Source organism: Zea mays, chromosome 1, assembly GCF_902167145.1.
Source record: "Zea mays cultivar B73 chromosome 1, Zm-B73-REFERENCE-NAM-5.0, whole genome shotgun sequence".
Classification (NCBI taxonomy): domain Eukaryota; kingdom Viridiplantae; phylum Streptophyta; class Magnoliopsida; order Poales; family Poaceae; genus Zea; species Zea mays.
The window spans coordinates 260,344,068-260,368,508 of NC_050096.1; the positions used below are offsets into that span (position 1 = coordinate 260,344,068).

The window sequence follows — 24,441 nt, forward strand, 5'->3', positions numbered from 1 at the left end:
GATCGTATTAATGGCTGTGTAAAATATTATTTGATAGTCTAGTGTTTATAAAGTGAAGTTTAAAATAATAGCCGGGGACGAGCCACTAGAGATTGGAGTCAGCCTTAACAAAAACTTATATTTTTTTCTGTTTATTTCTATCGGTAAAGACTGAAGAAGTTCTCCCAGACATACTCAACTTAGGACCAGTAGCCACAACGCCTCGCACCAGCGACCGCCGACCCATCGCCACGGGCCGGTTCCGGTTCCACCGCAAGTCTCCCACTCCAGTGTCGTCGGTAAAACCGTAACGTCCACACGACGGCGAGTAGTACTACTAGTGTACGCGGAAAATGATTTGACTGTTCTCTATTCCCTCGCCCTCTCTTCTCCCAGACGGCCAGACGACGCCACCGTCACGCCCCACCACCACCAACCTATCCCCCACCGCGTCACGCGCCTCCACCTCCCCAGATCGGCGGCGAACCGGGGGGCCCGGACAGGCGGCGGAGAGCTCGAGGCGTCATGGCGAAGTCGAGCGCGGACGACGCCGAGCTGCGGCGCGCGTGCGCCGCGGCCGTGGCGGCGTCAGGCGCGCGCGGGGAGGAGGTGGCCTTCTCCATCCGCGTCGCCAAGGGCCGCGGCATCTTCGAGAAGCTCGGCAGGCTCGCCAAGCCCCGTGTCCTCGCTCTCACCGGTCAGCGCCCCCCTTCTCCCTCCTCGCCCCACTCACGTCTCCGCTTCGATTTGCTGCGCTAGTGCTACGCTGCGCTGCGAGCGAGGGGTGGGCTGCTGAGCACCAAGTTGGGTTGCTTGGAGCGGATTTGGCGCCTAAGAGGATTGTGCCGGGTTCATTGGTGATGTCCCGCTTCATTGCCACTTGCACGACTCTTGCTCGGACGGTCGTGATCTGGGCCGCTTGGATCCCCACGAAGCCAAGTCTTGCTCGCTATGCTCTTATTCACACTTGCCGCTGGCTTGAGAAGATCCGTGTTGCTTATCTCATGCTGCTACCTGGAAAAGTAGCCCGCATTCACTACACCTGGATCCACTTTTCATAGTTTAAGCACACAACTTGGCTATTTACCTCACAAAGCTCTAGCAAGATAATGCGAACCCAAACTTACACATTGCTGGACTATAACAACTAAGGAGCAGAAAAGATGAGCAATCGTCAACTGCCAAATTTGATGTGCTGGACCTCTTTATAGGTCCTTCTGAAGTTAGCAGCTGGAGCTACCACAGTTAGCCAGAGGGGATGATTTACAGTTCCACTTTACACACTGGAATGGCGTTGTTATGAGAGAGCTCAGAATATGAGGCTATGAGCCCATAACTGGTGGATTCGAGGATTGCAACAACAGTGATTTCTTTGTTCAGATATTTGTTGCATTCACATATTCATATGAGTAGATCCCTAGCTTAGCCATAATTTGTTTTGGATGAAAGAAGCAGTGATCTATATGCAGTTGTCATTCACTTGATTGTTTGAAGATAAATGGAGCCTAACCATGTAGTACCCGAGTCTAATTGGAGGAGTTGGCTCTTGAAGATGATCCTTGATTATGCATTCATGCTTCAGTCATTATGTCTGCCCAATACGTGATTTGCTTTATTTTGGATTTATTACCGTGGCCAGTGTCAGTTTGCTGTTTTTTCTGTTCAGTAATTCAGTAAATATCTTGGGTGGCATATGATAGGCATCTATTAGTAAATATCTCACTATGTTATTGGAAGCATAGGGTAGGAACTGTGTTATATAGAAGATATATGCTTGCAACATCTGCTGAACAATTTTAGCTTCACGCAGTTAAACAATCATCAAGAGGCGAGGCGAACAAAGCTTTTCTTCGAGTATTAAAATATTCATCTGGGGCAGTGCTCGAGGTTTGTTTTCAATACTGACAACTTTGCTATCTAATAGTTGTCCATCACAGGAATGGGGTAATCTTGTTTGGCGCCTTAAGCTTTCATGAGGGTATACATGCTGTTGTTGAAAGATGAAACACTGGGTCACTGTGCATTTTCATTGCATACATGATTACATATACTATTATCTTTCTTCTGTTTCCTATCACTCATGATTGATTGCATTGCATGAACACTACCTCAAGCTAGCATTGCGTATTGTAATACTCCTGCATCAATAAAATACTGTACTAATTTTTCCCCCTCTGGCTTTTGGTGATGGTTGTTGCTTACTTTGCTGCGAGAAACTTAGTCTTCTCCTGTTCTTTTTCTTCTATTTCAGCCAGCCAAACTTTACAAGCTGAAACATCTAACAAAGGTTGAGGTTATTTCCAATGATCCCAGTGGTTGTACATTTGTTCTGGTATGTACTTTGATCTCTTTCGCAATGCTTCTGGTGGAGTATCTGAAGAGAACATCGGTTATATCCATTACTAACTCTTTATGTTTTATGTCCGGACTGCAGGGATTTGATAACCTTAGGAGTCAGAGTGTTGCCCCACCACAATGGACGATGCGTAACATTGATGACAGGTTGTTGCCCAGAAAGTTTGCTGTGTGGTATTAGACTCTGCTAGAGTGCTAATTTTATCCAACTTCTTGTCTCTTGTGCTTTAAATCTCATTCTTTGCTATATATTTTGCAGAAATCGTCTACTTTTTTGTATTCTGAATATGTGCAAGGAGATACTCAGTTATCTTCCAAAAGTTGTTGGAATTGATATTGTGGAGCTAGCTCTTTGGGCAAAGGTGTATATCAAAATTTTCCATTCGTTGTGATTGCGAGCTTGCCTTTTTGCGCCCTCTCTCTCTCATTGTTTCTAATAAATAGAATATCTATGTTCCACATAGTGATTTCTTGGAACTAATTTGACACAAATTGCCTATCTATGGTATTTTTGCGCCCTTTCTCTCATTGTTTCTAATAAATAGAATATCTATGTTCCACATAGTAATATACCATGATTTTTCATCCAAAACCCAACCCGACCCAACATGTTCAACTGGGAGGTACGGTCCAACCCAACCCAACACGTTCAACCGGGAGGTACGGTCCAACCCAACCCGACACTAGACATGAGTCGGGCATGGGCCGTGTCAAACAACCCATGACCCGACCTTGACTCATCCCGAACTCGACCGACGTTTGAACATGTCTACTCCAAATCGGTTTATTAGACTGTCTCCAGTAGGTTCTCTAAAGCCTCCTCTACCGTAAATTTTATGAAAGATTTCCATCCTTCATGTCTCCAGCAATGTCCTCTAAATATTCCTCTAAATATAGAGGATGTTGCTGAATCCTCTCGCTATATAGTTTCTCTCTCCTCTCCTCTATTCGTTTTAATATATAAAACAACATATTTAGCAAAACTAAAATATGTACAAGTACAATACATTTGAGAGTATTACAAATACGTACGTACAAAAGTTAAAAGTAAAATATGTCTCTAATATAGGTATTTACGTATAGAGAACGAGATATAGGGAACGTTATTGGAGTAACACTCCCACTTACGTTGAGTCTCTTTTGGGTCTCAGACGTGAAATATGAGTGAGCTATAATTATTTTATTTTAATTGCACTTACCAGGATTCGACTTGAGACCTCTGGCTCTGATATTATATTAAGTTCCATGCACCAATCAGTCCAATTAATATGGTATCAGAGCTTGGACTGGTTGATGCATGCAACTTAATATGATATCAGAGCCAGAGTAGTCGAGTTCGAATCCTGTTTAGCGAAATTAAAATAAAATAGTTATTGTTCGCTCCTATTTCACGTTTGAGATCCAAAAGGGACTCGACATGAGTGAGTGTTGGAATATAATATAAGTAAATTGCTCACCTCTTCCTATTATACCTTGTACAACAGTTCACTCACATGGTCAATCGAAACACTGTTTTGCACTGTAGACTGCATTGTTAGCAGAGTGGAGTTTGAATATGGGTATGTAGATGAGTAAGCTGCTGGAGATAGCCTTAGCTTAAACCTTTGGGTTGAATTGATTGGTGACATGCAATTTAATAAAAACTAGTCTCACAATGTCATATTTTTTTTATTTTGTTTAAATAAATTGTAATAGATACTGCTGACCGAAGTTATGTTTTGAAGACCTGGTCACTGGCCAAACTTATTTTTATTCAAGGAATACAAGTTAAAGAAAATAGAGAAGATACAGAGTTACAGTTTGCGCTTCACAAATCCTACATAATAAAAGGAGGGAGTACTATATCAATTTTCTTGTTTCTGCAATGCCTAGCTCATTTTTAGTTTACACCTTAAACATTAAAGCCTGATATCTCTACTGATATTTCATTTTTTGGGCAACATTTCACATCGATTTGGTGCTCACTAATTTGATCTCCAAATTTTCACCAAAATGATGGTTTGGCTTGATATGCCCCTTGATGGTTGTTGTCTGGATATTTTTCTAATGAACCTGAATCCTTTTTAGGAAAACACACTGACCATAGATAATCAAGTGAGTACCCAAGATGGTCAAGAAACATCAGTTGCTACTCAAACCGAGAGGAAAGTAACAGTAACTGTTGAAAATGATCTCGTGTCCCAAGCAAAAGAGGAGGAAGAAGACATGGAGGCACTTCTTGACACGTAAATATCTTATCTTACATAGATTTGCCCCTGATTATTGCAAAAAATACAACCAAAACTGCATACAACAACTATTGCTGTCTTTTAGGGCTTGTTCGTTTGTGCCGGATTGGTGGGTCGGAACGATTCCTAACCGGATTGCTTCTTTAATTTATATAAACTTTGATTAGGTGGAACGATTCCGGGTGCAATCCGACACAAACGAACAAGGTCTTAGTTTTTTTAGCTGTACACCTATATTATTCTAGTAGTTCATTTTGTAGTTTTTGAACTTTTTATCTGCCATTTTTTATAATACAAGGAGTTCATCCCTAATTCTGTTGAGATTAAACCTAGCCGTGATCTTTTTTCCCATGTTAACACAAGTTGAAACATCAGGGGATGCAGTTGCTCATGTGCCCTATTGACTCGACCTCATGGTGTGACAACCGATAGAAGGACCATACTAAACTCATACAAAATCTTACTGCCCAAAGATCCCTTTGCCTTTCCAATGTACCACGTGTAATTAGTTTGCATATCACTTGCATCTGACCTTACTATTGCTGAAATGCTTTCAGTACTTTGGTACCACTACAATCTTACTAGCGTAAAGCCGTAAATAATGCAGGTATGTTATGGGAATAGGTGAAGCAGATGCATTCTCTGAGAGATTGAAGCAGGAGCTTGTGGCTTTGGAGGCTGCAAATGTATATCAATTACTGGAAAGCGAGCCTTTAATAGAAGAGGTATTGCTTCTATGTTCCTTTGCAATGCAATATTGACTTTTGTGCACTAATTATGATATAGTACAGCATCTGACTGCCATTACTCATCTCACTTTTATTCTGGAGTGAATGTTTTGTTTTTTGGTATGGAAGCTTATTCATTGACTGATCTAGTTGCTTGGATTTTCAGGTCTTGCAGGGTCTGGATGCTGCTAGTGCAACTGTAGATGATATGGATGAGTGGCTACGGATTTTCAATCTGAAGCTGAGGCACATGAGAGAAGATATTGCATCGGTATGTTTGAGGAGTTTTTTAGCTGTCTGATTTGAAGCGGATATATATTTCTTCTCTAGTTTATTTGTTTTACTGTTAGAAGCATAGCTATGAAAAGTTGAAAACAGAGACTACCAGTTTGACATGAAAAGCCAGGATTAGTGATTGGCCCTATCTGGTATATGGAGTTTACTGATAAGTGGAAATCAGTGGGATATAGATGTTAATTGAAAATATTCCTCTGCGCCTCTGTAGATCAAACCCCATTATTTGCCATTCAAAACCCAAAGGATCTTAGCACCCGTATGCTGAATACACATGCATCCAGAATTATAGCCCTTCTGACCTGATTGTCTGACTCTTCTGACGACATATCTGTCTGGCTTTTGGGGTTTCAGAAAAACTTAAGAAAAAGACAACCTATCAAGCTGAGTAATACTGACAACCTGTACTAGTTTGGTAGTTGTAACTAGCACCTGAGCTACAAGGTCTGTTGAATCAACTCAATACTCACTTGGAATCTGAAGGTCCTGAATTCTTGCTTGCTTGTTATCATCGGTTTCAGAATTTTGGTAGAATCCTTCCTTTGGCATCAGCCTGGCCTCTTGGACTTGTCATTTTGAAAAATTAAATATTGTGCCTGTTTTTGTGGTCCACTGGTCCTGCTGCAGTCATTTGTTAGCAGAAGACACAATTTTCTAGATGCTGATAAGAAAGAACTTCACTAATTGGTCCCCTACTATCTAATTTTGCAGATTGAATCACGTAACAATGGCTTGGAGATGCAGTCTGTAAATAACAAAGGGCTTATGGAAGAGCTAGATAAATTGCTTGAGCGTCTGCGGATTCCACAGGAGGTATGATGGAGAGGAATAATATTCATCTCCCTAAATTGATGTCTAATATTTATTTATTTATTTATTTATTTTTGCTTATATCCAATTCAGTTTGCAGCATCATTAACTGGAGGCTCATTTGAAGAGTCACGGATGCTGAAAAATGTTGAGGCATGTGAATGGTTGACAGGGGCCATTCGCAGTCTTGAAGTTCCTAATTTGGACCCATGCTATGTCAACATGCGCGCTGTGAGCTACCTTTTTCTTGTTTTCTGCTACAATTTACAATTTAATAGTGCATGGAATTGATCATGCTAACATTGCAGAATTGTTAATATTATAGAGTTGTGACACTGTGAACGTTGAATAACATTACAAAATTGTTAAGACTTGTTTTGTAAGAGTGTGTTCGTGTTAGCGAGGTGGGTATGTTGTAATTTTTTTGGTTTCTCCTTAATGCAATGATACACAGCTCTCATGCATATTTAACAAAAAATCTTTTGTAAAGTCCACCTGTATTGGTTAAGGAACAAATTTTAAGAATCACTATGCTTCATATGCTTTGGGTGTCACCATTTCCTCAATAAGCCCTATTTAAGTTTTTCTTTGTAGTAGCTTAAAGTTGAGAACTGTGCATCTCTGATAAATTACTTCTGTGTAACATCTTGTCAGGTTAGAGAGAAAAAGGCAGAGCTGGAGAAACTGAAAACAACTTTTGTTCGACGAGCATCAGAGTTTTTGCGGAACTACTTCTCCAGTTTGGTAGACTTCATGATCAGTGACAAAAGCTACTTTTCACAGGTTTCTTCATAGCTTCATTTTTGAAAGTAAATATTTCCTTTCCCATTTGAGATGACCGACAGAGTTCACTTTTAACTGAAAGCAGCGTGGACAATTGAAGCGGCCTGATCATGCAGACCTTAGGTATAAATGCAGGACATATGCCCGACTTCTGCAGCACTTAAAGGTAATAATTGACTTAATTTTGCCAAGGGGTCTGCCTAGATATTACATATTTACTTCATTGACACATTTGACATGTATCATTTCTTGTTGCTAATTACTGCAGAGTCTGGACAAGAGCTGCTTAGGTCCCTTAAGGAAGGCATACTGTCATTCCCTTAATTTACTACTACGACGAGAGGTTAGATATGGATAATGGAATGCTTTTTTTAATTTGATTCCATACAGTTCACTTTTTGTTTATCTAATTTCAAATATGTTCATTTTGTTTTAATCTCACATTTAACAATTTATCTTTTTGTTTGTTTGTTTTGAGTCCTCTGCTTAATGGACAGTTACTTTACAATCCATTTGCCTTCTTTATTTGATTTTAAAGGATTCACAATTTTGAAGTTTACTGTTTGATTTGGTTCAGGCACGCGAATTTGCCAATGAACTTCGTGCAAGTACAAAAGCACCGAAGAATCCTGCTGTTTGGCTTGAAGGTTCTGGCGGCTCTGGTCATAATGGAAGCAGTTCTGATACTTCACAGGTCTCAGATGCATACTCAAAGATGCTTACAATATTTATCCCGCTTCTTGTGGACGAGGTTGCTCCTTTCCTTTCATTAAATGTAGCTACATGACTACCTTTGTTTTTATTTGATAGACAAACTAATAGCTATTACCTTTGCAGAGTTCCTTTTTTGCACATTTTATGTGCTTTGAAGTACCTGCACTTGTTCCAGCTGGTTCTCCTAATGCTAATAAGAGCAAATCCGGAGGAAATGACCCGGATGATGATCTGGGTCTTATGGATCCAGATGGCAACGATCTGAAACCTGGTACCTTTTCTTGTACTCACTAATATGTGTTCGTGGATGTAATGTTAATGCTCTATTTCTTATTTTTTTTATGTGTTGCTATCCTGTTTACAGACAGTACCTCTGCTGAACTGGGTACATTGAATGAAGCTCTTCAAGAATTACTCGATGGAATCCAGGTATATTTCGTGATATAGAACACTGCAACCCTGACTCGTCCATACTGACGGAAAGAAGAGTAAAAAATAATTTTTTTTGATAGGACAAACATGAAGTACTTCTGATTTAAGTCAATTGTGCATTCTTCTGTTTTTTCATGTGCACATTATTGTGCAGTATTGCAGTTGCCAACTTCCTTCAGTGACTGAAATGTTTTCCCCCTTGTATTCCAGGAAGACTTCTATGCGGTCGTAGATTGGGCTTATAAAATTGACCCCTTGCGTTGCATCTCAATGCATGGGATTACAGAGCGTTACCTTTCTGGACAGAAAGCTGATGCTGCAGGATTTGTTCGCAAACTACTTGATGACTTGGAATCAAGAATATCAGTACAGTTCAGCCGGGTTAGTTCCCTTGTTGAGCCTAAGCTGCTCGGTGTGACTATTCATTACGGGCTGATTTTCTGTCCACTGCTTGTTCAGATCTTTATTTCTTCTCTCTTTTCAGTTTATTGATGAAGCATGCCATCAAATTGAGCGTAACGAAAGAAATGTGCGGCAAACTGGAATTCTAGCCTACATTCCAAGGTATTTGCACTGGATGGATTAGCACTGTGATTTATTTGTAATTCCAGTCTTTAGTGCTACTCCCTCTGTCCCAATATACTAGTCGTTTTAGGCCTATATTTTTTATCCATATTCAAATTGATGACAATGAACCTAGACACTTATATAAAACTCATATATCAAATATTTTATGAATCTATTAAGACCCTAAAACGAATACTATTTTGGGACGGAGGAAGTACAATTTAAGACTACCCCCTGTTCTTTTTATAAGGCTTATTGGGATTCGGAGATTTTTTTCTAGTGTACTTTCTACTTTGACAGTCAATTTCTCATACAATACCTCATTAATTACTATAAAACCAGCGTCACATTTTGTTGATATAAATGTCATAAATTAAGCACACATATCATTTGACTAGTTGCTAGTTGGAATTTATGATGTTTGACATTTTCAAATCCTAATATACCTTGTATAAACAAATGGAGGGAGTACTCTTATGTTATGAGCGGCAGATGGCTGCGAGGGTTAGAGGGCGATGGCTAGGGTTTGAGGGCGACAACTAGGGTTATCGGCGCTGTGGAGGTCGGCCGCAGGGCTTTGCCCACGGCTGGCAAGAGAGAAGGGATTTCCTTCTAATCTCTTGCTTACCTTCAATTGATACAATCCCTCTCCTTATATAGAGAGGGTTACTTGACCCTAAGCACTAAATCTAATCTTATCCCAAACTAGTCTATCTTTATCTAAACAACCTGAGGGGCGTGCTACAGAGCCGCTGTTACTGCAGCGGCACTGTAGCAGGCCCTCTTGGGCCCTGACACTTATGTATATTCTGACACAGAAATGGTGATTAAACATTCCATTGCATGTTAGCTCACCTTTTGTGTATTGTCATATTAAATCCTAATTCGTGCATCCTGCATTACTCCCTCCGTTCTAGTATATAAGACATAACCGCTTTTTATTCTAATCCCATAATATAAGGTGTGCTCTCTCTGCATATACGTACATCGATATAGTAGTATTAGTGTTGATAAAGAGAATTAAATATATTTCTTGGTCTTTGAACTAGAAGTGGGTACGTCTTATGTACTAGGACAGAGGGAGTATTATTTGTTAACATTTTAATTTAATTGCACTTAGACAAAGAATAAAACTCACATAATAGCTCATAATATTCATAGGAACATACATGTTAAAACATTCTCATTGGTACTTTGCAGAACCTTGTTTACATGTGGTAACACATTGCCTGCATCATTATATTCCCTGTGAAAACAATATAGAATAAATTTGACATGACCCAGCAGGTTCTCACATATGTTTTGCCTATGCTCAGCTCTTACCCAAAAATGTAAAAACTGGCAATAAGCAGCAAGACTCCGGTGCTCTTATCCTTGGCACTGGTGATTATATGATTTAAGTTCTGCTTCAAGATAAAAAGAGCACTATGGAGAAATTGTGCTTATTGCAGGGTGTACTGTGACAAGTTTTTTTGTTGTCTTAGAGATTCTTTTCTGAAGTGGCAAACATAGACCAAGATCTGACTGTTTGTTTCATATAGATTTGCTGTCCTTGCATCACGTATGGAACAATATATCCAAGGACAATCCAGGGATTTAATTGATAAAGCATACACAAAGCTAGTGAGTTTCATTCCCTTGCAATCTTGCACTTGTTTGCATTCTTGGTATACATATTTTGCCGATTTAGTTCATAAATTTGTGTTAGTACTTAGTAGTACTGTACATGGGCATATGACATGTGGTATACTTTGGGTTGTTTCATTGTTTGCTTGCCTATCAACACTTGTAGACTCCATGACTTTATAGGTGCCATTGAAAGGTGTCTTTCGTTAATAGATTACCTTCTAAAAAATATACACAAATATTTGCAAATTTCTTCCATTGCACTAAATAGTGTATAGTAGTTTTTTGTATCCTAAGTTCTACTTCTATCCAATGGGACTGTAATTTAGTGTTAGAATCCCGGTTTTGGGGTAAGCCCCTTGTAATTACATTCTTACTCCTATGTAATGGGCCAGGCCCAACAACCTTGGTCTATTAATACAACTCCCAAACCTGAGTTAGGGTTAGGGTTTCCCACATGGTATTAGGCTAGGTAATTTTTTTCCACCCCAGTCGCCGACTGTCATCTCTCCCTATTTCCACCTCCAACCGCCGCGGGTGCCCTCCAGTACCTGACCTTTTTCAAGCCCGACATCGCCTACGCTGTCCAGCAGGTGTGCCTACACATGCACACCCCGTGGGAGCCTCATCTCACCGCTCTCAAGAGGATCCTGCGCTACCTCCGCGGCTGCCTCGACTACAACCTTCTACTCTGACTCTCCCCGACGTCGGAGCTCGTGGTCTACACCGACGCTGACTGGGCTGGCTGTCCCGACACGCGTCGGACCACTTCCGGTTATTGACGTGTTCCTGGGCGCCAACCTCGTCTCCTGCTCTAGCGCAGAGGTCGAGTACAATGCTGTGACCAACGGTGTGGCAGAGGTCTCTTGGCTACACCAGCTTCTCCAGGAGCTTCACAGCCCTCTTCAGCGCGCCACCCTCGTCTACTGCGACAACATCAGCGCGGTCTACCTCTGCACCAATCCCGTGCAACATCAGCGCATGAAGCACGTTGAGATTGACCAGCGTGTCGCTGCCGGTGATGTTCGGGTTCTCAGTGTCCCCACCACGCAGCAGTTTGCCGGCAACCTCACTAAGGAGCTATCGTCGAGTGTATTCGCCGATTTTCGATCCAGTCTCAACATCTGTACAGGATAGAGTTGAGACTGGGGGTGTTAGAACCCCGTTTAGGTTTTTGGGCTTAACCCCATGTAATTACATTCTTACCCCTGTGTAATGGGCTAGGCCCAATAACCTTGGCCTACTAATACAACTCCCAACCCTGAGTTAGGGTTTCCCACATTTAGATTTTAGAGATACATGGCATAATGTTGCCAATAGTCAGTTTAGAGTCAAGGAAGATTTCGTCCTAAGATTTTGCATTATTGTAAGATTTCTATCTTACTTGGTAGAAAATTGTATTACCGATTTTTTTTGTAAGTTGGGCACTTTTTTTATTTTTCACCATATGGCTAAACCACATTTCGTATCATGGAATAGGTTAGCACAATGTTCGCAACTTTGGAGAAAATTGCACAGAGTGATCCTAAAACTGCTGATATTGTGTTGATTGAGAATTATGCTGCTTTCCAGAACAGGTTATGTTTCTTCATCTTTCCTTAACTTGGGCTTGTCCTATTTGTTGAGCATATGATCTTTCACTTATATACATCCTTGCCTTTTCATCCTTCATGCATAGGTGGGTCTACAAAACTAACAATATATTATGTTTGATGCAGTCTTTATGACTTGGCTAATGTTGTGCCAACGCTTGCAAAGTTCTACCATCAAGCCAGTGAATCATATGAACTAGCTTGCACTCGCCATATCAGCTCACTCATTTATCTGGTATGTAAACTTATTCAAATTTTCTTGTGGGATATTGTCTGTCTCTGACAGATCTAAGATTTCTTTTGGACCTTTGGCAGCAATTTGAGAGGTTATTTCAATTCAACCGGAAAGTTGACGAATTGACTTACACTATTGCTGCTGAGGAGGTGAGCTAACTTTATTATACTCCCTCCGTCAAATGGATGATAATGAATGTAAACATATACAAAACACATACATCAAGTATTGTATGAATCCACCAATTCTCTAAAAAAAAATTTATTTTGGGACAGAGAAAGTATGATATATATATACTTCGGAAGTGACAATAAATGAGCTTTGAATATTCATTTTTTTATTAAGCCGTCTAATTTTTATTGTCAAAATTTTTCAGATACCGTTTCAGCTGGGATTATCAAAAACTGACCTAAGGAGGGTACTGAAATCCAGCTTATCTGGGGTAAGTAAATCTATATCTGCTTCATGAATCAGTTGTACTTCAGAGCTTTTTACAGAGTTGGGTGGCAGTTGTCACTTCTTGCCCTAAGCTGTGACCTGTGAGCATATTTCCATGTGGGGTTGCAGACTAACTACTGTCTTGTATTTTCAAATAAATCACATCAATTTAATGCCCAATTATTTTGTTTGATCAAGAGGCTCGTTCATCCCACGGTGTCACCATGAGAACTGACACAGTGTAAAACTGTGCAGATTGATAAGTCAATTAGCGCCATGTACAGGAGGTTGCAAAAGACACTGACCTCCGACGAGTTGTTTCCTTCGCTGTGGGACAAGTGCAAGGTTAGCCACTCGACCATCCTATTATTATGAATGTTTGGTTCACTATTGCCCCCAGGAGTCATTGCTTGAGACGTTCCACTTAAGCTGATTGCTTAATCTGCTCAAACACTTGCAGAAGGAGTTTTTGGACAAATACGAGAGCTTTGTTCAGATGGTAACACGGATATATGGGAATGAGCCGATCATGTCAGTCAACGAAATGAAAGACGTCCTTGCTGGTTTTTAGATACAAGTACACAGCACCATGTATGATTTCAGAGAAATAGCTATGTATTCCATTCATTCCATTGAATTCTGCACCCACTTGCGTTACTGTGTTAGGCGCCCTTTTTGGGTTATGTGTGTGTATGTGGATGTCCTCTGTATAGAAGTGAACGCGGCATGCTTCCCCTAATGATGTTCCTGTGTCGCATCGAGCCGTCAGTGACAATGCAAACTGCAAACCCGGAGTACCGGAAGGAACATGTTCATGTTTATGACGTCATTTGTCCAATTGCCGTTCCATTCACGGTCAAGAAGGTCATGTCTTGCCAAGTTCGCTTTGTTTCCTGGTCTGAGGTCTCATTGCTACTTTCGGTTGTTCAGCTGAAGACTGAAGTGCAAGCTATCACGTGTCGGGCTCCAGTTCGTTAGTGTGGCCCCATATGTTGCGGGCTTCCCAGCTTAGAAACATGAGCATCTCAGGTGTCGAAACACAAACATAGAAATAAAGGGGTGGCGTTTGAGAGAAAAAAAAAGTGTGAGGCAAGAAGAGCGTGATGCAGCTCAACAGTGCTTGAAAGTAATCAGAGGGTCCGTGCTCTTGCTGAAGCACGAGCCTCATGATTGTAAGAGTCATTCTTTTACTATCACTGCTGCATCAGGGTCGCTCTACCTCCTCGCAAGTATTTACTATCAATTATATATTTTAAAAAACCAAATGAACAAACAAACCGAAATTTCAGGCAACACCCCCTATTTCAGATTGTGCAAGCATAATGAAACAGATCACCAAAAGAATTCATAGAAAAAGAAGGGAGAGGGATTCAAGATCCTAGAGGATTGGTGCATCTCAAATCGAATCGAGAGGAACAAGGTCGCAACGCAAAGAAAGGCGCAAGCAGAGATGAGCAGACCGGAGGGAAAAACAGGAGACGAATGCTGGCGGCGGACGCGAATGCTGACTGGACTGCCATGGCTTCCTGAAAAGCTCTGTTGTTGATTTATAGCACGAGCCTAGGGTTAGGAGCATCCCCGGAATTTACGTTTCTGCCCACCCATGTGGTGCGCGTGGCCTGAGTTTTCTGCTCGGTGAGATTTTTTTTTTAGAATGGAGATCCATCTGGGCTACCCCCATTCGGCAGTGGCGACAGCTTTATCAGTGCTGCTGCTGCACCCATTCGCGACATGGACTTTGGCCCATTCTTTTTTCACATATACTAATCATCCGTTCTAAACTATAACATTTTTTTGTCTTTTTACGTATATTAGTCTATGATAATCTTTTACTTTTTACACTATTAATCAATTACAACAATCACCGGTGATTAACCATGATTCAAGCGACAGAGTTCACTTGAGTGGCACAAATGATATGAGAAAACAGAGTTCACTGGCGTGCCTGGCGCTGCGACGCGCCCGTCCCCGTCGGCTTGCTGGCTGGCTGGCTGCTGCTTGGCCGGCGTGGTAGCGGCATGCCCGGCCTCAGTCACCGTGGGTTCGAGATGTGCTAGTAACAGAAGGTGGGAGAAAAGGCGATCCAGAAAACAAAAAGGCTGCTAAAAGTAGGACAACAAACTTAATTCAGTTAAACACCTGGTTTAGTGACAACAATAGAGATTTCAGGGATTTTTTTTGGAGGTTACTCGTCCATTATGTCATCAATCTTGTCCCCCTTAGTCCTTTACGCTTGTGAAGTTTGGAGGAAAGTAGCTGCTTTTTCGCCCGCCCGCTCAACTCAATCCCGTGCCGGCCGTTCACGGGACTGGACACGGTTGGTCACCTCTCCGGTCTCCATTGTGTGGTGGTGGGCTAATCGTTGGCCACAGCTCTCCTTCATTCACCTGCAGTGTGGGCTAATCGATCATGCATATAGCATGCCCAATCTACACAAGACAAACAGGTTGATATTAATTTATTGCTGATCGCTTTGATAGATAACAAGTTGACATGGAGGCGTAGACGCTCAGGCTCAGCGTCGGCGAGCTCAGCATCCGACAAGGACGCCACCGTCGCCATCGGATGGGGTCGGCGCCTCCCGCCCGGAGGCCGGACTACTACACATACACATGCACTTGTGTACAACAACTTGCAGTGCAGTGCAGTACTACAGAGGGAATCCTCGTCCTCCACACGCGGTTTCATGTTCCACGACGGCCGGCGACGCCACCTGACACCAACCCTCTGAGATCTGTGGCTGCTTGCCTCTTCCTTGGATTGGATCATTGATTAAGTAGTATACCAGTGGCATTAGGATTTTGTGGTGCGTGCAAGAACACAGGTGCTACCTTCCGCCGCCATGATCGGGATGGCGAGATGCGGACTGCATGCGTCTGGTCTTGGGACGGTGGTCGCAGCAAGATCTGGATGGATGCATGTATAGCTAGGAGGGGAAATGGCCAAAGTTGAAGTGTCTCCGTCCAGGGTCTCATAAGCCTCGTAGTAGATGCAAAACGAGAACCAACGGTGTACTTCTAGCTAGTAAGACCTACAAAAATATTTCCATAGTACTACTCCTAACGAAAAACACGATCATTTTTAACGAGTCATAAGAAGCAACGGAAGGCAGCACCACCTGTAGAAAACTGAGATAAGATCCATTCTAACCTTTTGTTTAATTTTCAACCTTTGAAACCGAGTACTAGGCGTCCACCAATTGTCCAAGCGCAGAAATTTTGACGTTCACCAAGAGTGTGTTTGGTTTGAGGAATGAAGTGATCCATCTTCTTCTCACTCATTCCTCATAAGCTAATAATTAGTATATACATGAGAGGTGGGTTGATTCCACCAAAATTGATGGAATGACCTTATGATGCATCACCTCATGAAACATAGAGTGACTCCACAAACCAAACACACCACAAGCTTCAAAGGTGTACGTTTTTTATCCCAAGCCCTATCTATAGACATGTCTAATAGTGATTTCTATTCTTCAAACAAAAATATTTCTATACTTTGCAACCTTCTCTAAGCGCTTTTTCTGGTGCATCACGATCGGTGCACACCAGATACGCTGATGCTGCAGCTCTATATATATAGGACATTGTCCGTACCCACCCGGAACCCCGTATCCACTGCACACTAGACATGTTTGATGCTTCTGCGACATCATTAACTCATCTATTTCAAATACTCTTTGAGTTGAGCTCGTTTTAAAACTTGCCTTAGGCTTTTATAGAGCTACCTGGTACTAGATTTCACAAGTGTGTATCACCACTCATCGCTAGAATTACCTAGGTCAAGCTGATCATCCATACCTCTTTATGGTATGGCCAAATAAAATATCACTAATAATCTAAGTATCCATCAACTTCATTCGACACTTAGAAGTTAGAGCTAACCTATCTTTAATCTTGTCGCCCATTCTTTGAAAAATTGAAATTGAATACCATCAATGGGACACGGAATCCATCTACGCTCAATCAATCGCTATTATAATTGCAATAATCTAGTACCGTTATTAATAAAAAAATCCCACTAGTGGCATATATGCTTTCAAACTTTATATCATATTTTTTTTATTTTGAACTGTAAAAACCTAACACTAGAAATCCTCCAATTATTGAACAGAACAAATTCAGTCATCTGACTAATATCAAAGATGGTTTCCTGCTTTCCAAAAACTATAAACTCTAGTTTGACCTCTAATATCCATAACTATTTTAAAATTTTATAATTAGAAAATATGAAACAAGGGTTCTGTTTGGCATAACTGCTGCTTGTTGAAAAACAACTTATCTGAGAAGCTGGTGAGCTTCTATTTATTGTCTGTTTTCCGATAAGCTACTGCAGAAACTCCCTGTTTAGCACAGCTTTCGCTTAAATATATGATTAAGCTAAAAACAAGTTGTGCTAAACAAGCCCAAGAGCTTATTTTGGAAATTACAGATGGTCCTAAATGTGTATTATTTTTTAGGAAAAAACTGTCTAGTTTCTACGGTTGTGCGCTTCTAGTACCTGGTTTCATAATTGAGTGTTAAAACCGGATAACCGTGCTAGTTGGGGTTATGAAATAGACTTAAAACCCTAGCTAATTGATAGGATAAGGTACTAATCCTAGCCCCAGCACAAAGTTTGACTTACGATGCAGTATGACCGTACGTGGTAGTTAACTTCGAGCGAGTGGGATGGATCAACTGCAACACGCGTGTGCTAATGATATACCGCCACATTTGTGATATACTCTCCTATGTCCTAAGTTAAAATTTATTTTAGATTTTTAATAAATCCATCGATAATTGATGTATGCGTTTTTATATGTGTCTAGATTCGTCATCATTTATTTGAATATAGATATAAAAAAACAAGAGCTAAAGCAAAAATATATATGATTTAGGATAGAGTGAGTATATATAATGTGATGCTCAATGAAAATGGTGAACACAAAACGAAGCCCCACTTCACCACAAGAACCTAAGAGCATCTCCAACAACGTGACCTATAAAAATGTCCTATAATTTGAAAATAAGTATATTTTATAGAATTTAGGGCACCAACAAAACACCTCGCTCCAACAGTAAAGCCCCAAATCTAGATTATAGGGCAGCCCACTACGGTGTAGTATATTTGAGTCACTTGAGAGGGTGCCCTATAGTTTTTTGACAAAAATTTATGAAATAGAGCACTGTTGGAGTAGTTTTTCCTGTGTAGAGCCTTATATTTCAATTTGAGGCACTAGTTTGAGGCATTGTTGGAGATGCTCTAAGCACATCACTATCTGTCTGTCTGTTAATCCCACCACAAGATCAAACCAAACCATACATTTATATCTGCATCTCCTTCACAGAAAATTAGCAGCAAGGCGAAGATTATCTACCGACAAACACGAAATCGTTTTCCTTGTCCATTAATTTGATTTTGACATTGTAGAAGACACCTCTCGTTTTCAAATCAGACCAACCGCTCGTTTTTATCCTCATCAAACCACCCGGCCGTATCAGATCACCACACACTTGATTTTTTTCTTTTAGTTTTTGAAAAAAAACCCCGGCACTCCACACTTGATTTAATCCTCCTCAAAATTCATACTAGCTAGGCGTAGTTACCATACGGTATCCGTATGTTCTAGGTATATGTACACACTCTCCTACAGCACACGTGTTGGCGGCACATTCTTGCACGCACACGCGCACGACCTCATGCAGTGCAGGTGCAGCTAATCGACCGGTAGCTTCTTCGTGCAATCGTGCTCATGCAGCTGCCACGCCCTTCAGCTCCGGCGCCCACGTTTGCACCGGTGACGGAAGCTGTGCTGTTCGGGGGCGGGGCATCCATGTCTCCGACTGCCTCAGTGCCGCCGCCATCAACGGAGGCGTTGTTGTCTCTACCGCGGGCGGCTCCAGCGCGCGCTCCTCCGACAGACGCCACACCTTGACCGATCCGTCCAGGCTGCCGCTGTACACCACGAACCGCCGCTCGCCGTCCGCGTCGTAGCAGTCCTCGTCCGCGGCCACTGCGACGCACTTGACGGGCCCCGTGTGCCCCACGAGCACGGCGAGGCGGGCGTGTCCCTTTTGCTCGTCGTCGTCGTCGTCGCGGCGCCACACGCAGAGCGTCCCGTCGGCCGAGCCGCTGACGACGACGCGCCCGGACACGGCGAGGCACAGCACGCCCATCCCGTGTCCGGCCAGCACGCCCGCGTGCGTCGGCTGGGCGTCCACGTCCAGCCCCCACCGCCAGCACGTGACCAGCCCGTCGGAGGAGCCCACGTACACGGCGCGGGCCTCGGGGCACGCCGCGATGGCGGTCACCGCGCCGTCGCCCTCCCGGAGCACCCTCTGCAGGACGTGGCTCGTCCGGTCGGCCGCCGCCTCCCGCCGCCGCCACACCTTGACGGTCCCGTCGGCGGAGCCGGTGAGCACGAGGCCGCCGAACCCGGCCGCGGCGACCGTGTTGACGGCGTCGTCGTGCGCGGGCACGGACTCGAGGCACCGGTAGTCTGACACGCGCCACGCCTTGAAGGTGCGGTCCCAGGAGGCCGAGTAGAGCAGGCCGGCGCCCTCGTCGAGGCTGAGGGACGACACGGCGTCCGAGTGGCGGAGCCAGACGGCGACGCGGCGCCGGCCCCGGCCCCTCCCGCCGCGCGGCGAGCGCACGTAGCTGGACGGGTTGACGGAGCTGACCAGGAGGTCCCCGAGCGGCGGGAGCGACCCCACGCGGCGGTGCACGGCGGGGTCGGCGGCGTCGGCGCGCCACACCCGGACCTTGCCGTCCTGGTGGCCCGTGAAGATGCGGCCGTCGGCGGCGACCACGATGGCCTTGACGAGGCCGCTGCCGGTCCGGAACCCCGCGAGCTCGCGCCGGTCCCGCCACACACGCACGTTCTCCGAGTCCGTGCCGGTGTACAGCACGTCCCCGGCCGCCGCCAGCGAGTAGACCTTGCCGTCCTCCTTGACGAGCGACGCGATGAGGCCTGTCGCGGCAGCGTCGTCGGCGCCGCCGAGGCCCGGGAGGCGCGCCCACGGCGACTTGGGCGGGCTGTACCGCGACGGCGAGGAGGAGGAGAAGGAGGAGGAGCTGTAGCCGTCGTCGTCGGAGAAGGAGGAGAAGGACGTAGGGGAGGAGAGGGCGGAGGCCGCTGCCGCCGCCGCCGGGTCGACGCGGAGGAAGTGGACCAGCTTCTTGCGGTTGCCCATGGACGATGGAATGCGCCGGTCGGTCGTTCACGTAAACGTGTGGTACGTGCTGGTCTATGCGCTTGGCACGGCCGCGATCGAGGAGGAAAGAGGTGTTTTAATGGCGCGCGCTCTGGGTCGGGCAGCTATATCCAGCCGACGGCACGGCGGTGGGTCGTCGGAGCGAATCGGGAAGGACGACGTGCGCGCGCGGGAAGGGATCGGGAGCCGAAAGGGAGGGGAGGAGTAGGGAGCAGAGCGTAGGAGGCGGGCATGAGTGGTAGTAGCTAGCTAGCTTGCGAGGTTGGAGAAGGGGACGCGCGAGCAGTGGCCGCATATATACTGCGTGGCGGCCGGTGGGTCGCAGGGAGAAGGACGGAAGGAGCGAGCGAGGAGGGAGGCCACGAGCCCACGACGGCGGGACAGGTGGCGGGGCCGCGCGTAGTAGAGGCGTTTTCTTTTCTCTTTTCCCGTGGATTTTGTCGCAACAGAGAGTATTTCTCCGGAATGGGATCTTTTGATTTTTTTTATTTTTTATTTTGGTTTCGTGCCCCCCCCCCTTGGTAAAAGAAGTGGGAGGGGGAGGAGGTGTTTGTTAACCGAACCGGGGGCACGTGGCTGGTGGCGGTAGGGCGCGCGACTGTGCCGGCGTGCGGGGTTGCCGGGTGCCCTGCCCCCATACGGACCACAGCATGGGTCGTTTCAACTCATCATCAGTCCGTGACAGGTTTGGAAGCTCCGGCGCGCACAAGTTTCCATGCACGGTTTGGCAGTTGTGCTGTGCAGTGCACCGTGGTCCAATGTCCTCCGTCTCCGTTGCTAGGCCGCGCATGCACTCAACTTCTCTACGACCTTTTTCTGTGCTGCTTGCTCATGTAATAATTCGCAGAAATAATGCGTGTGGACGGTGTGGTCGTGTACGCGCAGCGTATATATTATACACCGCCTGCTAACCCGTTTACGGCCCTAGCTAATCGTGGCAGATGTATCTCAGCGTACGTTCGACACGGTGTGCGTGTACGTACCTACCGCGACGTCACTCTGTTCTCCCACCCCCAAGCGCAACGCTTCCACGTGTCCGTCGCCGTACGTCTTAAAATGTCATGTATATTCATCAATGGTACACATGACAGGGCCCCACCAAAACAAAGATAATGTAGACGTGCTCGATCTCACCCGTCGCATACTACGGTGCCAATAACCAAGTCTTCGTTTCGTTTCGATCACTCACAAGTTAGGAAAAAACGAGCTACTTCAACGAGTGCTATAAATACCCACGTCACATGCCATCAGCCATCGTTATTACGTACCAAGTAATTCATGCTCATGCTCGTACGATATGTCGTAAATAACACGGTGACAATAAGATGGCCATAAGATCCATGGGCCGATGTTTTACCTCCCTCACACAACACGATACGACCAGCCAGGAAAAAACCGAGCGATGCCCCTATATATATAAATCTATATAAATCTATTGAATAAAGGCCTTCACGTCAAATCACTAGAAAAATAAACCTATAACAATAAAGATAGATAAAATAATCAATAAGTTATTTCATTAACAAAGTTAGCAAATAAACATACACATGCATATGGTAAGATACTGGAGGTACCTTTGTAATTTGTTTGTTTTCTAAGGATAGGATAGGATCAATAAGTTCATATAGCCTGGAGAATGGAGACATACCTAGGTCTGAGGACCTGCCACCCTAGATATATTTTTGATCTTTCTCTAGACGTACCGTACCTATAGATGGCCAACAGGCCGGCCCGGCACGACCCGGCACGGGCCCGGGGAAGCACGGCCCATCAGCCAACGGGCCGGCCCGGGTACACGGGCTTAACGGGCCGTGCCTAGAGAGCCCACGTGCCTGGCCGTTGGCCCAGGCACGGCCCTCTGGGCCACTTTTCGTGCCGGGCCAGCCCGCTAGGCACGCTCAAAAAAACGGGCCGTGCCAGCACCAACCCGTCAGAGATCCCAAACAGCAGAAAACATAGAGAAATTTAACCAAAGTTAAAAAAACAGCAGAAAATATAGACAAATATAATAAATGAGCTGTTTTGTGCAATGCTGCCTCATTAAAAACCTTTCTAGGTAAAACTCACCATTGTGAGAAACCCTAGAAAGGAAAAAAGAGTGCAGCCAGCTCAAAGTTTAATCACTAAGTTTGTATCTGTTACAAATGTATATTACAATACAAAATGACTCTCTCACAATCACTCAATGACAAAGCAGTGAAAGCACAGATCAGATGACCACATCACAGTCTAGAAGAGACAGTAGATACAGGAACAGACATAATATCCCTTGCCATTATGGATAAAACTGGATATGTTAGCTTGTGGTCACGCCACCAGAGAAGTATATCAAAATCATCCTCATAAGAAGTGACATTGTCACTGTCTAAGTAGGCTGAGAGCTCACAAATAGCAGATAAAGATGAAGCAAAAGGGGTAGGGGGAGGACCAACAACACCTGAACTGGAATCTCCAAATATTCTTCCCCAAGCTTGTTTTCTTTTACCTGTATGAATAGAAGGCTGAGCAGCCCTTTGAGCCCTAACTGCACCAAACTTAGTCTCATATTTAGTAAACAGTTTATACAATTCATTTTTGACATCAGCATAATATGTACTGTACTCACACCCAGTGCACTCTCCAAGTAAATGCAACACATTAAAAAAACCTCTCATCTTAGCTCTAGGGTCCAGAATGAATGCATATGAATATAGCAAAGGTATGTCACTCCAGTATTTAAGGAATTTAAGTTGCATTGGAAACACAATAGTTCTAAGATTTAAATCTCTTTCACATGCTTTCAAATGAGATGCAATTTCCAGAATATGGTGAAGAACTAGTGGACTAGTTGGATAATAAACACCAGACAGAACAACAGTAGAGTCATAGTACAGTTCTAGAAACTCTAAAATCTTCTCAGCAACATACCAATGATTAGGAGGCAACAATTGTGACTCATAATGTGAATTGATGAAGACAGAAAAAACAGTTTTGTATGGGACCAAGTGTTTAAGCATCAAATAAGTAGAAGTCCATCTAACATCCATATCCAAGCCAAATTTTCTGGGTCTAACACCCCTTGCTAAGCAGTACTCTTTAAATATTGCTATTCTAGAATTAGAAGCATTTAAGAAATTAATTGCAGTTCTAAAATCTTCCAAAAAAGGTTTCAGTCTCTTCATTCCAGATTTAACAATGAGATTAATGATATGACAAGCACAACGTTGATGCATAAGAGTGTAGTTAGACGAAGGATCAGGACCCAAATAACCAGCAAACAAAGGTGTCAATGTATCCATAGCCTTTGAATTAGAAGAAGCATTGTCTAGAGTGATAGAGAAAATCTTGTCAACCAGACAAAACTCCTCAACCACAACACCAATTCTTTCAGCAATATTTTGACCAGTATGTCTAACCTCAATAAGCCTAAGACCAATGACCTTTTTCTGTAATTCCCAATCAGCATTAACATAATGACAGACAACACTAATGTAGTCCTCCTTAGCATTACCAGACCAAATATCTAAGGTTAATGCAACCGAAGAAGTAGCAGGCAACACAAAATTGATAAGCACATTACGTCGTTCAGTGAAAAGCTTCAGAAGGTCTCTAGTGGTGGTCTGTCTAGACACTTTGGTAAACCTGGGGTTATGAGCACGGGCAATATAATCCTCCCAGGCCTGTGACTCACCAATACCTAATGGAAGGTCAAGCCTAGCAATCAGACGATCTAGCAGATAAACGAGTCTTACACATTCTACAAATAGCAGCAATTCGAACATTGGACCCATTCACTTTCTCAAATACCTCATCAAAATCAACCCAGACAGTAGATTTACGCTTACCAACAGATGAGGTACCAGTACCACCATCGGTGCTGGTGGAGCCGACCGGAGTATCGGTGGCCGTAACAGGCCCTCCACCAGCGTTGGTCGGATTAGAACTTAGATCGACAGGAGCAGAGGTTAGATCGATACCGAGCAAAGCAGCAGCGTCAGCCTGGATGTCGTCTTCGTCATCTGGGACAAGCCCTGCCGCGCGAAGGTCGTCGTTGCCGGTGACCGGATTGACATCGTCATCATCCGCCATGGCGACCTTCACCGCGGACGGCCGATCTCCAGCACCGTCCCTCAACAGAGCACATAGTCGTCGTGCCCGATCTACCCCAGAGGAGGAAGACGAGGCATCAGCAACTGACCTACAAAAGAGCAAAACATTATACAGTTAGGGTTAGGGTTTACGAAAGATCTAGGGTTAGGGTTAGGGTTTACCTGTGCTACCGGAGCCCGATGCCGGAGAACACGGGGGCCACCTAGACGACACACGACAGACAGAGACCGATTAGAGACGACGGCGAGCGGGGGAGGGTCGGAGGGGAGGACGAGACGACACGGGCCCGTTCCCGACGTCGTTAACCCGGCCCGAGGCCCGTTTTTTTGGCCTGGTTCACGCCCGGCCTGACACGTATGGGATGGGTCCGGG

At 44.2% G+C, this 24,441-nt stretch overlaps 3 protein-coding genes across 4 annotated transcripts; 1 reads left to right on the forward strand and 2 right to left on the reverse strand.

The window, feature by feature from the left end:
- The first annotated feature begins 291 nt into the window (after positions 1-291).
- Positions 292-13,634, forward strand: LOC100502100 (exocyst complex component SEC3A). Of its 2 annotated transcripts, none has more exons than XR_004855536.1 (25): positions 292-676; positions 1,790-1,866; positions 2,231-2,311; positions 2,414-2,481; positions 2,594-2,696; positions 4,402-4,559; positions 5,170-5,287; positions 5,457-5,561; positions 6,296-6,397; positions 6,488-6,625; positions 7,049-7,177; positions 7,263-7,343; positions 7,446-7,520; positions 7,755-7,928; positions 8,015-8,162; positions 8,256-8,320; positions 8,534-8,704; positions 8,808-8,887; positions 10,432-10,513; positions 11,996-12,093; positions 12,235-12,343; positions 12,424-12,492; positions 12,720-12,785; positions 12,980-13,126; positions 13,242-13,634. XR_004855536.1 is itself a non-coding variant. In XM_008666895.3 (25 exons), the coding sequence occupies exons 1-25, from the start codon at positions 505-507 to the stop codon at positions 13,350-13,352; spliced, it is 2,670 nt and encodes an 889-aa protein (XP_008665117.1). In that variant the 5' UTR covers positions 292-504; the 3' UTR covers positions 13,353-13,634. The 2 variants fall into 2 exon arrangements, 1 of the variants encoding a protein (XP_008665117.1); XM_008666895.3 differs by having other exon boundaries at positions 13,037-13,126.
- Positions 13,635-18,145: 4,511 nt separating this feature from the next.
- On the reverse strand, positions 18,146-20,234 carry LOC100281188 (nucleotide binding protein). The gene has a single exon (NM_001154107.2). It carries the CDS (start codon positions 19,957-19,959, stop codon positions 18,514-18,516), a length of 1,446 nt encoding a protein of 481 aa, NP_001147579.2. The 5' UTR covers positions 19,960-20,234; the 3' UTR covers positions 18,146-18,513.
- Positions 20,235-23,508: 3,274 nt separating this feature from the next.
- Positions 23,509-24,076, reverse strand: LOC103643723 (uncharacterized). The gene is made up of 2 exons (XM_008666897.2): positions 23,747-24,076; positions 23,509-23,639 (listed from the first exon to the last, which is right to left on the reverse strand). Exons 1-2 carry the CDS (start codon positions 24,046-24,048, stop codon positions 23,558-23,560), a joined length of 384 nt encoding a protein of 127 aa, XP_008665119.1. The 5' UTR covers positions 24,049-24,076; the 3' UTR covers positions 23,509-23,557.
- Between the last annotated feature and the right edge of the window lie 365 nt (positions 24,077-24,441).

What these genes read in the sequence shown, in the direction of transcription:
- LOC103643723 (XM_008666897.2), bottom strand. Translation starts at nt 24,048, where the DNA reads ATGGCGGATGATGACGATGTCAATCCGGTCACCGGCAACGACGACCTT. An exon ending in GTATTTGAGAAAGTGAATGG is followed by an intron (nt 23,640 to 23,746) that starts GTCCAATGTTCG and finishes GGTGAGTCACAG; the next exon opens with GCCTGGGAGGATTATATTGC.
- LOC100502100 (XM_008666895.3), top strand. Translation starts at nt 505, where the DNA reads ATGGCGAAGTCGAGCGCGGACGACGCCGAGCTGCGGCGCGCGTGCGCC. An exon ending in GCTATGTCAACATGCGCGCT is followed by an intron (nt 6,626 to 7,048) that starts GTGAGCTACCTT and finishes ACATCTTGTCAG; the next exon opens with GTTAGAGAGAAAAAGGCAGA. An exon ending in ACACTATTGCTGCTGAGGAG is followed by an intron (nt 12,493 to 12,719) that starts GTGAGCTAACTT and finishes AAAATTTTTCAG; the next exon opens with ATACCGTTTCAGCTGGGATT.
- LOC100281188 (NM_001154107.2), bottom strand. Translation starts at nt 19,959, where the DNA reads ATGGGCAACCGCAAGAAGCTGGTCCACTTCCTCCGCGTCGACCCGGCG.